Source organism: Podarcis filfolensis (assembly GCF_964270895.1).
Source record: "Podarcis filfolensis genome assembly, chromosome: 11".
Lineage (NCBI taxonomy): Eukaryota > Metazoa > Chordata > Lepidosauria > Squamata > Lacertidae > Podarcis > Podarcis filfolensis.
In genome coordinates, this window is record NC_139613.1 from 41654853 (window position 1) to 41671092 (window position 16240).

Below are 16240 nucleotides of genomic sequence, written 5' to 3' on the forward strand. Positions count from 1 at the left end.
GAACGCCCTCCCATCAGATGTCAAAGGAATAAACAACTATCTGACTTTTAGAAGACATCTGAAGGCAGCCCTGTTTAGGGAATTTTTTAATGACTGATGTTTTAATTTATTTTTAATCTTTTGTTGGAAACCCAGCCAGATGGGCAGGGTATAAATATATTATTATTATTATTATTATTATTGTTATTATTATTATTATTATTATTATTATTATTATTATTACTATTACTATTATTATTATTTCTCCTCTTTGGTGGAGGAATAAGCAAGGAGTGCTACCCAGTAACAAGAAGAGTTTGTCATGAGTTCCTCCTGTGTGTTCACCCTCACCAGCATGGCTTCTTCAAGCTTCTCCTCCTCATCTGTAAGAGTTTTTCCAAGTCTGTTTCTGTATAAAGGGTCATGACATGCTTCCCCATTCATTGTCACGTCAGCATCATCTCCGCACATACATTGGCTGCATGCAGGATGCTAAAGTGAATGAGAAATCCTTGCAAGTTAAAGAAACTATTTTAATCACCACAGTGGTTTGCACCTCAGGAATATTCCACCACTACTCCCTTTGCCTTTATTGTGCAGTGAATTCAAGTCTTATTATCCATGTGCCTCAGCATGTACAATTCTATTTTAAAAGCATTAACTTGGAAACACATGAAATTAAAAATGTCCAGAGGGATAAGAGGCTGTTACAGGAAGACTTTGAAACAAATTGCCCCCAAATGTGTGTGTGTGGAGTGTGGGGGAATTCACCAGAGATTATGTTTCATTTAACTAAAGAGAAAAAAAGTGAGGCATTGTGTCTCATTTTAATTCCATTGCCTTGGTTATATGGCTGTTTTTACTACAAATGTCAGGTCATGAAGTGCCAGAATATTCTGTTCCATTCTGTAAGAACTGAGGAATTTCAGAACTAATTGATCTTCTGTTGCTCTTTCAATGAAGTTCATTAGAATCCTGTTCATGATATGCTAGTTTAAATATGATGACTCACATAGGACTACTGAACTGATACTTGATGGCTTCTGACTGACTTCCTTTACTTCGTGTTTGTAGCCATGTAAGAAAAAGTTAACAAAAGGTTAATTTGTATTTTGTTAGAATAAATGTCACAGTACAAGGAAAAGCTAGGATGCAAGACTAAGACTGAGGAAGCAGAAGTTCAAATTCTCACTCAACATGAAGTTTGCTGGGTGTTTTTGTCTGACCTTAAACCAAGGAACCAATGCAGTATGGTGGAACAAGGCATGCTGGTAGCTGCAGCCCCTGGGAGTGCTATAAGTGAGCAAGTGGCTCCAACAAAGAGAGGATTTAAGGTTTTTGTTCTACCAGGGCAGACATGGCTTGGAGCCTAGAAGTTCCCTCAAGATGTGTTACCACATACATTGGTAGATCAGCCTATGTGTCCATGTGGAGGTGATTGGTTCATCAGGAGTGCAGGCTCTGAAAGATCTGGCTTAGGGTTCTTGGACCCCAGAGCCCCCACTGTGGCTTAGGCAATGGGGAACCAACATCCCACAGGCCAGTCCTGTCCCACCAGGAGTCTCAGTTTAGCCCTTGAGGGTACACACCCCAAAAAACCATGCCCACCTGTCAATCAGCTGACATTCTTCCAATGGGTGGGTGACAGCTGACGGGAGGAGGTGAAGTTCAATTCTGCTTTGGCTGCATACCCCAGTTCCCTGCAGCTCATCATGCTTATGTGCATGTCTTTTATGTCCAAAAGAATTATTCTCATTCCCATGTTCTACCACTTCCCTTTGCCTCATTTTCTGCCAGTGCACCTGACTCCCAAGTTGAACAACCAGGTTATAGAATATCCAGGAGTCTCCTTGGCAGGTAACTCCACACAGTGAACTTTTCTAGATGTATCGCACAGCTGGCAGGAATGGATTAGCATGTCACCCTCCCTAAACCCTAGTTAAAATGATTTGTGGGACATAATTTTCTACAGTAGATATGATCCAGGATGATGATTAACCCTGGGATTCATATAACAATTCATATAATGAGATGTTCTAGGGTAAAATAAGCCCCAGTCACAATGCTGTGTTATGTGCATTGAGCTTTTATGTGGAAATAAACAAAGCGCTGTGGGTTAAACCACAGAGCCTAGGACTTGCAGATCAGAAGGTCGGCGGTTCGAATCCCTGCGATGGGGTGAGCTCCCGTTGCTCGGTCCCTGCTCCTGCCAATCTAGCAGTTCGAAAGCACGTTAAGGTGCAAGTAGATAAATAGGTACCGCTCTGGCGGCAAGGTAAACGGTGTTTCTGTGCGCTGCTCTGGTTCACCAGAAGCGGCTTAGTCATGCTGGCCACATGATCTGGAAGCTGTGCGCCGGCTCCCTCGGCCAGTAAAGCGAGACGAGCACCACAACCCCAGAGTCGGTCATGACTGGACCTAATGGTCAGGGGTACCTTTACCTTTTTAAACAAAGCCTATCTATATTAAACGAACCACGCTTTCTTCTTCTAACCACTTTTTAAAAGGCTCTGGATGATTATTTCATGTCCTTTAGCAAATGTATAGGGAAACAGTACATGCCATCCCCCGTAAAAACATTACTAAAAAGTTTACCTTTAGGACAAAGTTTAAATAATAGTAGAAGGGCTTTTATTTTTCTGTTGTTTGTGTCTATTAAGAACCCCTTTCAAAAACTGATAAATGAAGTAAACTATAAAAGGAGAACTCACATTCATCAACTTGGGGAACCGAAGTAGGGTTCCTAGAACTCTGCCTTCTTCCAGTGGTTTTAAATTCATGAGAAAAATTGGGCAATTATTCAGTGTCCATTCAGAAATTGAACTTTTGGCAGTGTTTGTTTCATGAAATATTGAGTGCTCTGGTCATTAATTTATTGTCAGGAGTCAGTTTTGATTTGTTTTGCCTTTGCTTTTATTCTATAATGAAGTATGGACATAAATATTAGTATGGACGATTAGCACATAAACATTGCAAAGTATGTAGTCTTAATTTGTTTTTCCTGAACTGTAATAGAATCATAGAATTGGGTCACCTATATCATATGAATACTTTAAACACACACATCTTAGCTTGCTGTAAAAATAATAATAATAATAATAATAATAATAATAATAATAATGAAATAGACAAATAGTTTTTTGTGCTAACTATACACTAGAGCAGGGAGGAGGCAAATTTTTGTGGCAGTGCACATGTATAAGGTCTCAGGTTCATGACTAGTTTCTCCAGCTGAAGTAGCTCAGCCCTTTAAAGGATACTGCCAGTTAGGGAAAACAGTACTAGATTGTAGACCCTAAGTCCAGCTCAAATAAAGGCAGCTCCTCAAATATATCAACTGTTAAAATTAGGTCCGAACCAAACATTAAAATTAATTTTAGGATTTAAAAAAATGAACTTTCCAATATATCTATCCAGATTTTGAATGGAGAATCCAGATTCATTTTTGAATGTGAAACACTTACCTCAGCAATTTGAATCAAAATGCTTTTAGCCTTAACAGATTTTCCTGACTGAAACCTGTCAAAATCAAAACATGCGAAATCTCATGAAGCCGTCAACTACTAATTATCATTGCATGTTGTCTATCAAACGCTGTCAGACATGAAATACAGTTGAATGACAACCAACTTACTGTCAAATATGAAACTTTATTTCATTGCAACTTCCAAATATCCATTTATTTTTCCCATCTGTAAAACAAAGGTCAGTTGCAAAACTTTGCAACTGTGTTTAAGGAAACTGGAAAATCAGTTTGGCACAGTGGAAAAGCAGAACTCAAGACCTAAGGTTGGAGGAACTGGGTCTATAAAAAATGCTGGAGAATCAGGAAGTTGGGAAGAACTCCACTGAGAAACCAAGGGTCTTCACAGAGAGCCCTATTACCAGAGATGGTCATTCTCTTCTGGCAAGCTATAATTAGACATGATGGACAAAGTTTTAGAGTTTGTAGGTCATCAACCTAATACCTTCCGGAATGTGTCCATAGCAAACAAAACATATCGAAGCAATTGTGCTAATACAAGGCCCATGACACTTCACTAAACTGCTCTGCAACCAGCAGGCCGTTCAAAGCAGGATGCAATAAATTTTATTCACAAAGTGTTTTGTTAACATGTCACAACAGATCACTGAGTGATCGCTCAGCTGAGTAGTCCATAAGAACCTAAGAAGAGCCCTGCTGGACGTGGGTGCAGGACGTGGGTGCAATAGTACTCTCCCAGCTGCAATCCCCAGCAAATACAGGGTGAGTCTTTTAAAAGAGGCCCCATGGAACATGTGTACTCTGAAACCACAGGGCCTCTTTTAAAGGACTCTCCCGTAGTATTCAGAGGCAGTACACAGCCAGCATTAGTAGCCATTGACCATGATGGCTATGTCCTAGTTCCACTGTACCCAGATATCCTAAGACTCAGAATTACCCAGAAAAGCTCCAATGACCAACATTTCATTGATGCAACAGTGAAGAACCATAATCATTTCATTGATCACACCACCATGGCTGCTCAGTATGCTCAAAAGCAGAATCTAGACCTGCTTAGTTATTTTTGCCCAATTATTTCTCTACCTGCACTTTAGTTGTCATCCTTGATGTTTCAGCTTATGGAGCTCTCTGTGGTGCCCAGCGATTACTTGAGCTCTAGTCAGCAGGAACAGCTAGTAGTAATGCCATTGCTGCTCTGCCCAATGAGAATTTCCTGGCTGAATTTGACAAAAGTTGATAGGCACTAAAATACACAAAACATGTGGAATTGTTAACAGCGTTAGAACCATTTCTGTTTTGAGGAAATTATACGGGTATTTTCTGTGGGTCCACTTGAAAATGAAGCACACCTACACAGTAATGAAAACTAACCTTGCCAACATACAAATATACCAAAAAGGGTACCTTTATGCAGCTGAAAAATCAGTAATGCTGATTTCACCAGCATTCTCAAATAAGCTAGGACTTCGTTCTCTAACTATAGACATGCAAGGTTAAATCTCAAGTTCTGTTGACTCTACATCCTGCTGCAGACAGCATTGTGCCAGCTCTGTTGTGGTCTGCCTTTAGATATGAGCCAGCATCAAATCGATTTTAAATGAACATCCTTTGTAACACTGCAGATACTGTCATATCCTCAGGAAGCCTTTCATCTGTGAAAGCAAAGACTGCAGTTCTGAAACCCTTTGAGTTCAGTGCACTTGACTTGGTAATCCAAAAAAGCTGCTTTATATTTATGAGTTATTCAACTCAGATACAATGTTTTATTAATGGTTATATATTTTAAATTACTCTTTCCTTTCTTTCGGCCATTTTCTTTTGTACTAGTACTTTTGGTAATTTGGAGCCATTGTGTACAAGCTAAATTAAAGCCTGCCATTCTCATAAAGAGCAAGAAACCACTGGCAATTTCAGAGAAATATTGGTGCCTTATTGCTTTCTATAACAAGTTCCTTTGCTCTCCAGCTTTGTATATTAATCTGCAAAAATACGAATGCAACAGGGTAGAGGAAAATGCATCAATGTATTTTTGTGCATGTGTAGAGGTGTACCTAGGCTCCCTTGCGCCCCTGAGAAGGAGTTGTATTGACCCTCTCCTCCATCCCTTACACCCTTGGCAAGGAGCTATACTGGGAGATACCATGGACTTGAAAGTCTAAAAGGGAGTGCACAGACTGGTGGGCAAGTTCCTAGCCACTCCAAATCAAAAAGGCATGATTTTTGTGCCTGCCCTCCCAGATCTGCACCCAGCGCACCTGCCAAACGTGGCCACAAGGCTGGTCCTGATAAGAATCTTGTTTGTGGAGCCAAAAGGATTCCCTATCCCAGGCTAGGGAAGGAAATAATCTGATCTGAAATAAGGAAACTTTGTTTTTAGAGTAGAAAATACATCCAGGGCAACAGAAGTTCTGTCAAACTACCTTCACCTCTTCTCACAGCTATTGCTAACATACAGACCGAAATGTATGAAGCTTTCATTGTTTACAAGTGGCACACTAATCTTAAAGGATTCTTGACTCCTGCAGAGGAAGAAGCAGAATGAAAGATGTTTGGACAACCCAGTCCTGTCAGATTAGGTTTCAGGACTATTTGCCTACGATCATTTTAAATTCCCAGCGAAGCTCATCCTCTCACTTGCTTCTGTGCATGAAATGAATGGCAAAAGGGGATTGCAACTGTGCAGCAGTCCATGTAAGACAGCACTAACACTAATTTTACATGTCCAGGCCTGGATATTTTGCCATGAGAAAGTGACTTGTATCACAAGCGCTGGAATATATAGAGGTGAAATTTGTAAACAGGGGTGAAGAGGACAGCTGACTGTAGCTGTAACGTTCTGATTCAACAGCAGAGCAGAGATACAGCAGATGTAAAAGCCCACTAGGAGAAAGTTGCAGTGGTCTAGAATACAAATTCCAAAATATAAATACATAGCTTATGCTAAAAGCCATACCCTGATGGTGCTTTGGCTCCCTGACTGGTTACTTGCTTATTTTGATGTTCCCTGAATCCAGCTCTTTATTCCTACTATTGATTCAACTACCTCTTGTAGTTTCATAGGACAAGACCTACAGTAGCTCATCAAATATGTTAAATAAACAATCCTAGGGTTGCCATATTTCAAAAAGTAAAAACCAGGAGCTTGTACTCATGTCCTGTTGAGCTTCTTTTTTTTTTTTAAGGAAACCAACTTTTTAAAGGAAAACCCCCAAGTTGTTCAGATTTTTTTAGACAAACCTCCAAATGTGTTTTTTTTTCTTTTCAAAAATGCCAAACAACACACAATTTCTCACTTAACTTGCCTGAGATCCAGGACGAAGCGCTGCCTTTCAGGAATTCCCCATGGATATCAATTCTGCCTTTGAAATCCCAGTAATATCTGGGGAAATCCGGATGTATGGCAGCTCTAAGCAAACTGTTAAAAAATGTGACTGAAGCCCAATACTTGACTTTGACAACTAGACATTTATTGTAAAACTCCATTGGGATGCATGTGTGTTATATATCATCCATGTTGCATGCACCTCTCTCAATATATTGTTGCCACAGTGATATGAGATTCCAGGAGTTCCAGGCACACTTGCCCAGGGTCGCTGTTTCCTTTTGGAAATGAGGCATAGCAGAGACAGTGGTGTCTTTATGATATATGGCTTATGTACACATATATACTGCCTGAACCTACGATGGAGGGGTTCATAGCATTAGCACTCCAAGAGTGTCTTGCTTCCTCCATAGATGTAGCCTAGGATCCAACGAGAGATCCAACATTGTGCTCTGCTTGCTGCTTTGTGTCACCCAGTCACATAACACCTCCTTCTAACTTCTCTAAGCTCTGGCTTTGAGGGAGAGAGGAGGCCCATCCATTTGCCATCTCAGACAGAGTCCCTTGATCATTTGTTGTTAATAGCCCATCCCTAGGCTATCACTTCAACACAAGAAGCTTCGCCTAGCTTAATTAGCTTTTAACACTTGCCTTAATTATAGGATTAGACATGTCCAGCACACAGCCTAATACACACAGGTCTGACACCCAGAGTTTTAACACACTGAACCTTGATTAAATTCTATCACTTACTGCTTGCAGGAATTTACAAATATCTTAACACTCACAAACCCATAAGAATATACTGCATAGTCTCCCTTCATTTAGGGTGGTATTCCAAGTAAGTTTTACTGAGAGTAGACCCACTCAAATTATGGACCTAACTTTGCTGTGTTTACTAATCTCAATGGGTCTACTCTCAGTAAAACTTACTTGAATACAATCCTTGGTTTTCAGCAAGCTGCCATGCTGTGCAGCTCAGCAGGACAAGTGTGTGTGTATTGTGTACAGGGTAATTAGATTTCTAGCTGCTGTTTTTGAAATGACGCAGTCATAGTAGGTTCTGTTTTGAAAAACGAGGGCTACTTTTAACAGCCGTGTTTTCATCCAGAGGCATATTCCCCATGGATACAAGGTGTACTCCTTACATAATTTATTAGTGGATTCATTTCCCATAATTAGCAGTCAGTCCATAATCTGCTGCTTTTCAAATATTCTTGCTAGATTCTTCCTTGAAAATAGGCATCTCAGAATTAAAATGTCATTTTAACCTTACCCTGTTAACTTCCCAAAGGCTTCTGCTTCTAGGTAACCTGCACTCTAATTGTGATTATAATGATTATAATGATCTGCCTTCCACCTTAGGGGAATATATCTGTAATTCAAAAGCATGGTTTGATGAATGGAATCCTATCATGAAATCAAATAACCAATGTTATATTAGAATGAAGACAGCCATTCTGACTGCCCTGGAAACAAAGTCAGAATGCAGCAGTCTCGCCATACTTTATAATGTCTGCCTTCTTCATCCTTATTTTGGATCCTCTGATTTAATTCACTCACTGCACTATAAAATGGAGTGTTTGAAAGCTGCATAATGACACTGGTGAATTGATAAAGATTTTTTTTGAAAAATTGTACCTTCTAAAAAATCTTTCGCTAACATGAGAGAAGTGAGGCAAAACTGAGATTTCCATCAACCCTGCCAGATTAGTATTGCAGTGATTTGTAAGTGGAAAATGAGAAGTTTGCTTGCCTAGTTGATTGCATTAAGCTAGTGACAAGGGAATTAAAGGGCCATGAAGTCCCAAACATTCTGCCCTGACAGTACCTCTGGAAAAACTGCAAGAAATGGAAATATGATACTTTTCATTCTTAAGAAGCATTTGCAGTTCAACCATCATGATGCATCAAGAAATCAGAGAAGATGCAACTGTCAAAAGCAGAGAGGAGGACTCTCTACAGATCTATAAAAGTAGCTCTTTGCAGTAGCGAGAAGTAAAAGCTTTGTGTGGCGAGGTGCTCAGCAAGTCATTAATTTCCTTTGGGTACATCAGTCATGTTTCGTGAAGAAAGTTCATTTGCCCAATGGAAACTCAGATGCACCTTAGTGACAGAAGATAGAGATTATAGATAAAAGAGATGAATGGTGGGAGCAGTGGGTTTTAGCGGAGGGGAAGGTGACAGAGTCAAGAAGAGTGTTATGTTGTAGGTTAAAATGAAAGCAAAAGAGAGAAAAGATCAGACAACAGGAAAAGCCAGACAGGGTGGAAATTAGGGGCAGGGGTAGCTCAAGTAAATGCTGAGATTTGACCAAAGAACGGTACACTCCTCCTATCTGGGATAGTCATCCTCTTCCACCAAGTGTGCAGCTTCAGGAGGTATGCATATGAACTGGTGAGAGAGGGAGGGGACACCCGCCTAGGCAGCCAGATCAGTTGAATCAACCCTGGCAATCAGTGGGGTGACAGATGTCGCAGTCAGATCACCCTCACATCCAAACACAGAGACTAAGCGAGAGGTCAAAAGAAGCAAGAAACGGTATTCACAGAAGCTATGTTAAAAATGGGGTGGAAATAGAATGGCATCCTGCTTCTTCTAGGCAGATATTTCACCTTCCCAATTCTTTTCAGGTGGACATAACTGAATCTAGCCTAACCCCCTTCATTCCTTTTGTCTCTCCCACAAGAATAATGGGCATTGTAGTTTGTTAAGCGTTGCTGGGAGTTGTGATCCTGTGAGGTTTGAGCTACAGTACCCAGATTTTTTTTGAGGGAAACAATGTGCTTCAAATCTGCTTTAAAGGTATAGTGTGTACACAGCCTAAGTTAGGTCTGTTATTTTCAATAGGTTTACCGTATTTTTCCGTGTATAAGACTAGAGGTTTTTTTTACCAAAAAAATAGGTTTAAAATTGGGTTTTGTCTTATACACTGGTAGTGCTGAGGGGTGTTTTCTTAATTCAGAGTCCCCCAAAATAGGAGGCATCTTATACATGGGGGGTGCCTTATACACAGAAAAATACGGTACTTTGATTAAAGCTCAGTTTAATACCATGCTTTCCCCCCCTTATATACATTTTATTGATGCTTATTAAGTCTTTTAAATGTGAACTGCTTTGTGAGGTTCAACAGAGAGAAACATTAATGCATGCATACGCTTGCCTTGAATAAATAAACATACCGTATTTTTCGCACCATAGGACGCACTTTTCCCCTCCTAAAAAGCAAGGGAAAATGTGTGTGCGTCCTATGGAGCGAATGCAGGGGGGAGGCAGGCAGGAAAAGCCCCCAAGAGCTGCACACAAGCTCCCTGCGCTCTTGCGGGCTTTTCCACAGGAGGGAGAAGGGACTGACTGGCCGCATCAGTCCCTTCTCCTACCTCCCAGAAAAGCCAGGAGAAGCCGCGATCTCTTTAAAGGAGTTGCGCGGCTTCTGCCGGTTTTGCGGGAGGTGGGTGAATCCCCCCACCTCACAGTAAAGCCAGGAAAGCCCTGCGCAGCGTCTCCCGGCAAGGAGAGGCTGCGCGGGGCTAAAGGGGAAGGCAAAACAGCGAGCGGGATCCATCCCGCTTGCTGCTTTGGCTTGCTCCATAGCTGCGGGCAACCCCTCCGGCAAGGAGAGGCTGCACGGGGCTATGGAGTCTTTAGCCCCACGCAGCCTTTCCTGGCAAGGAGAGGCTGCACGGGGCTAAAGGGGAAGGCAAAACAGCGAGCGGGATCCATCCCGCTTGCTGCTTTGGCTTGCTCCATAGCTGCGCGCAACCCCTCCGGCAAGGAGAGGCTGCACGGGGCTATGGAGTCTTTAGCCCCACGCAGCCTTTCCTGGCAAGGAGAGGCTGCACGGGGCTAAAGGGGAAGCCAAAACAGCGAGCGGGATCCATCCTGCTCGCTGCCTTGGCTTGTGCCATAGCTGTGCGCAACCGCTCCGGCAGGGAGAGGTTGTGCGCAGCCTGTACGCTGCTCTTTGGGGCTGGGGGAAAAATTTTTTTTCCTTGATTTCCCCCCCTAAAAACTGGGTGCGCCCTATGGTCCGGTGCGCCCTATGGTGCGAAAAATACGGTAGGTGTTTTATTAGATTATCTTGATCAACATGTCATGTGACATGTTCATAGGTCCAGCAGAAATCCACATCCAAAAAAGTCAACATCTTCTTATAGTTAGTGTTCTAGGCTCACAACTACTTAAAATTCTAACCTTGTAGCATTAGTCATCCAAAAAAAAAACCCCAGAGGACTTTAATAAGGCTGTCAAATTTGCTAACACTTGGTGTGATGTGAATTATTCCCTTGCATTCAGAAGCAGTCAGAAATCACCTAGCATTCACTAGCAGAAAACACATCATTTTATTCATGTGTCATTTTAGATTCCACTTCCCCCTTCCCTTCCAAAGCAGGTTACATCTATTATAGAGAGACTAAACCTGTAGCTTCTGTTTTTTTGACCTCCTTTTCATAATAGAAGCAATTCTTAACTTGCATTGTATTACTTTAGTGTAACCTACGTTGAAAATGTGTGCAACTTAATTCCAAGTAATATATTTAGGATTTGATGTAAGTCTGGTAAATTAATTTCTTTTCCAGCTGAAGATTTTGCTTAATTCCAATCATTCATATGTATGGTATGCACACATTTTAAAAAGTTCATATTACAGAATAAACTAGTTTTTTAAAAATGTAATGCAGTTAACTACCATGGAAAGGTACCATGCATGGAATATTAGTTTAGACAAATCTGCCATGCTTAAATGTTTTTAGAGCAGTGGAGTAAAGACAGTGATTTAGTGTGTTAACAGTGCAATCAGATTCTTTACTTATTATTTATTCATTTAATTTTCAATAAAAGGGGGGGAGATTGATTTTAATTATTTATTCAGTCCTCCTGAATAAGCCCAAGGTGGCACATCAATAATAAGTAAAATAAATTAAGGCACTAAAAAACGCACCACAATTTAAAACATAAAAACAGTTCTAAAAACAGTTAAAACATTTTCTCAGCTGGCGATCTGAGTTTTGCCAAGAACAGTGACTTTCGGCCATCAAATGCCTCAGTAAACAGGAATGTTTTGAAGGTCTTCCTGAAAAATCAATAATGAGAAAGATAGACACACGTCAGAAAGAAAGGCATTCCACAGTCAGTATCTGCCACTGAAAAGGGGTTGTTGTCATGAGTCATCACCAAGGCTTCACCTGCTGATCATAATGGTCTGAGATAGTTGATATTGGAGAATGTGCTCTTTTAGAAACACCATAGAGAACAGAAGGATGCACAAATTGACAAGTCACTTTTCCAAAATATATAGCAGATGACAGAGGAATGGTTAGAAAGCAAGATCAATGTAATAAATCTCCTCAAGCCTGACCTTTGTAGTAATAAAATAATTACACTAAAATATATCTTGGTTTTTTATAATAGAATATATTTTGATCTACTTTCTTGTTATCTCCTTAAAGTTCTTTTTTTATAATGTTACTGCGCTCATTTTGGTTGCAGTTCATGAAGCCATTACATCAAAACTCCCTATGAAACACATAGTTATTACAGCCATATTATTGCTAGAATTTATTAACAGGTAATTCGGTTTGTGACTGCAGCTTAAATAAACAATGCTTGTAAATCATCAGGAGCTTCTGAAATGAGAAAATCTAATTGTATTTTTGCACAGAGCAATCATGCTTGTTCAAATGTCAATAAGCCACAGGAACAAGCAGCAACATGTCTGAGGTTTGCATGTTTCAAACTTCCCTGCCCCCACCCACCAACGCCTCTCCTTTTTTTGTGTGGAGATTGGAATTTTCATTTCAGGCTTTTACTAATCACGGTTCCGCATTATTGTGAAACCCTGAACTACAGTTAATCCTAACTATCATTTCTTGAAACGATCCAAGATTTGAAACAAGCCATTTTTTTAAGTTTCAAACAAACCACGTTAAAAATAACCCCAGTTTGTTGGGTTCCAACAAAATGATGAGCTGCAGTTAATTAAAAAATGGAAGCAAAACTTTCTGAAGCCTTTCTTGCACCCACGCTGGAGAAGGGTGAAACACATGGCCCCAAGACTCACTACATCTCATTCCCATAGTGATATATCATGATTTATCATGAGATCTGAATGCAGGAATAGGCTAGATATTTCTTCATTTTATTTTGATCAAACCTTCTTGCTCCGGTGAGTAACCTGACCACTGAATTCTGCATCAGCTAAAGTTTCTGAACCGTCCTCAGAGGCAGCCCAACATATAATATGTTGCAGTAATCTAACCTAGAGGTTACCAGAGCATAGATAGCAGATGATAGACCATCCCTGTTCTGATACGGGTGCAGCTGGGTCACCAGCCGAAGTTCATGGAAGTCAATCCATGCCACCAAGGCCACCTGAGCCTGAAGCAACAGCAATGGACGCAGGAGTACCCACAATCTATGTACCCGCTCCTTCAGAGGGAGTGTAACTCCATCAAGAGCAGGCCACCTCCCATCCCTCTGGTACAGGCAACCACCTCCTAACACTGCTTCAGGCTTATCTGGATTGAGCTTCAGTTCGTTGGCTCTCATCTAGTCCATTACCAAGGCTAGAAATGTATACTAGTGGCCAAAATTGTGGAAACGTTTTGGGAAAAGTGTATTTCTGAAGTTTGATGGCTCATAACACCCCTTTTGGGGGGAGTAATACCATATAATTATATATCAATGGAAAGATAATTTAATGAAGAATCTAACGCAACAAAGTTTGTTCAATTGTCTGTATTCTATCAAAAGTTATATTTTATCCAAATAACCAGAAAATTATATTTATCCAAATAACCAGAAAAAGGAAGCACAACTTGCTTAGGTTGATATGCAGTAACTTTCCTTCATTTGAATGTAGCCAATGAGCATGAGTGTTAGAGCCAATCAGGTGTTATGAGCCATCAAACCTCGGGAATACACTTCTCCCAAAAGGTTTCCACAGTTTTGGCCACTAGTGTAGCTACATCTTGTGCAGACACAGAAAACTATGGCTACCATTGTAATTTCCAAAAGAACTTTTTTTAAAAAAAACGCCACCTGGTACATTTTTGTTGTATAAAAAGTGATTCTTTTCCGTTTCCTCTTGAGGTTACAATTTGCATTCAGATGTCTTGAGATAGAATTTTCTTTTTCAAATAATTGCTTCGTTTGCTGTTGGAATAGTAGTACTCTAAATGCACAGTGTTATGGAGGGTGGGGGAGAAATACTCATCTCAAATGCAAGTTTAAAATTGTGCGTTTCACTTATTCCTTCCAAGTATCTACATGCCAATGGAATTGTTCACCGTGATTTGAAACCAGAAAATCTACTGTATGCAACGCCAGCTCCAGATGCATCTTTAAAAATAGGTAAATACTGTTCTTCTGTACCAGCTTTGGTTTGCATGTTGGTGTTCTAGTGCAGCCTTTTCTATACTGCCCTATACCCACAGGTCTCTGGGCGGTTCACAGGAGAAGCTCCCATCACCCCTAGTCAGAAGGACCAGTGGTCAGGAATGATTGGAGTTGTTTTCCAACAGCATCTGGGGACCCGAGACTGGAGAAAGGATGCTCTAGTCTAGTGCAGCTGCCCCATTGTTTTCAATTCAGGAAAGGGAATGTGCATGCTTCCATTTCATTGATATTATTCACAGAACATTCCACAGCTTTGAACAGGGCACCCTGTGCTTCAGAGACCTCTGCATGCCCTACAAAACCCTTTGAATTTATTTATTTATTTATTAAATGGGAAGTGGTTTCCTTTATTTTTATATAATTTTTATTCATTTTTCTGTTTTGCAGTTTACTCATTTAAACATCCTTAAAATATCAATGACTCCCCTTCTTCTCTTTTCATGGTTCATTTTGCATATCATGAATCCCTGCATACTTTACATAAACTAAACCATTCAGTATTCCATCATTACATCCATCAAAACTAATGTACACTGTTGAATTTATCTTAATGCTGCCAACGTTTTCAAATGTACACAATTTCCCCCCGTATATTCAATAAATATTTTCCAATCTTCTCTTAACGTATGTTCTTCTTGTTCTCTTATTCTATATGTTAGGTCTGCAAGCTGCACATATTCCATCAGCTTAAGTCGCCAAAAAACCCTTTGAATTTCACTGATCCCCATTTCTATACAATCAATTGTCCATATCGAAGACATTATTTTGTACTACATTCTTTTCTCAGGATTCTCTTGTCCTCCTTTCCCTATACCTCTGTGCATTCTGTTTTAGAAATAATCAGCAAATGAATAGATACCTTTAATTGCCCTAGTGGGCATATGATGTCTTCAATTATAAGTAAAAATAATAATGTCCGTTATCTAAGCAACTGAGGATGCAATTCTGTGGTCCCTAGGAAAGCATCCCTGAAGACATAGGGGTGGAGGCAGTGCCAGATTTTTGGGGACCCCCCAAAAAATTAAAGGAAGAGAAACACTGGATGTACATTTCCAAAATATAAGATAAAAAAACAAATAAAATGGCTCTAGATGCCTATTAGGTCCATAAATTACCATATAGCAAGTACAGTCATACCGTGGGTTACAGCCGCTTCAGGTTGCGTTTTTTGGGTTACGTACCTGCTGAAACCCGGAAGTACCAGAATGGGTTACTTCCGGGTTTTGGCAGTCGTACATGCGCAGAAGCACCGAATCACAACCTGCATGTGTGCAGATGCGCCGCTGCGGGTTGCGAACGCTGCGGGTTGCGAACGTGCATCCCGCACGGATCACACTCGCAACCCAAGCGTCCACTGTATTCAACACAAAAAACAGTGACAATTGTTGTTGACAAAGGACAGCTGGAGATATAAAGGGCCCCATTACCTTCAGTAGCTTAGGGCCTCATCAAACCTCAGTCCGGCCCTGGGTGGGGGAATCTCCTTGGAGGACAGAGAGAAAGTTTTAACCTTGTAAGCCTCTTCGCTGAGGCACCAGAAGGGTGTCTGCTGGTTCTTCTCTGCTGAGTGAGATGTCATGGAATATGCTCTGGTGATATGTACCAGGAGAAGCAAATCAACACAAACCTGGGAAGCCCCTCTGTCATGAGCAGAAGTGTTTCCCACTCATACATTGACAACTTTGGATTCAATGAATTTAGGATTGGATGTATTTACCCACCAGAAAGTTTCACTCCTGTACCTTACACGAGGTGTAATTTGATTAGTGTTTGATTGTTATTTGATTAGTATAACATTTCCAAATGACGAAATATTATGTTCATTTCATTCCACGGTATCGTGCAAGAAATATAAAATAATGATAATAACAAATAATGAATCCTTTCTGGTTTATATGTAACAGCTGATTTTGGACTTTCCAAGATTGTTGCAGATCAAGTGACCATGAAAACAGTCTGTGGGACTCCAGGGTACTGTGGTATGTTCCTTTATTGCTTACAGTATGTTAGATATCTATTTATTTGTATTCAGTTGCCTTAAATGCTTAGGGTGTTAG

At 40.5% G+C, this 16240-nt stretch overlaps 1 protein-coding gene across 2 annotated transcripts in view; it reads left to right on the forward strand.

The window, feature by feature from the left end:
* The window catches only part of CAMK4 (calcium/calmodulin dependent protein kinase IV), an 87064-nt gene that overhangs the window by 56910 nt on the left and 13914 nt on the right, over window positions 1–16240 (forward strand). For both annotated transcript variants that reach the window (XM_083577035.1, XM_083577034.1), the window contains 2 exons: window positions 14048–14138; window positions 16088–16162. In XM_083577035.1, the coding sequence (XP_083433161.1) occupies window positions 14048–14138; window positions 16088–16162 (166 nt within the window). The remainder of the gene's footprint in view (window positions 1–14047; window positions 14139–16087; window positions 16163–16240) is intronic.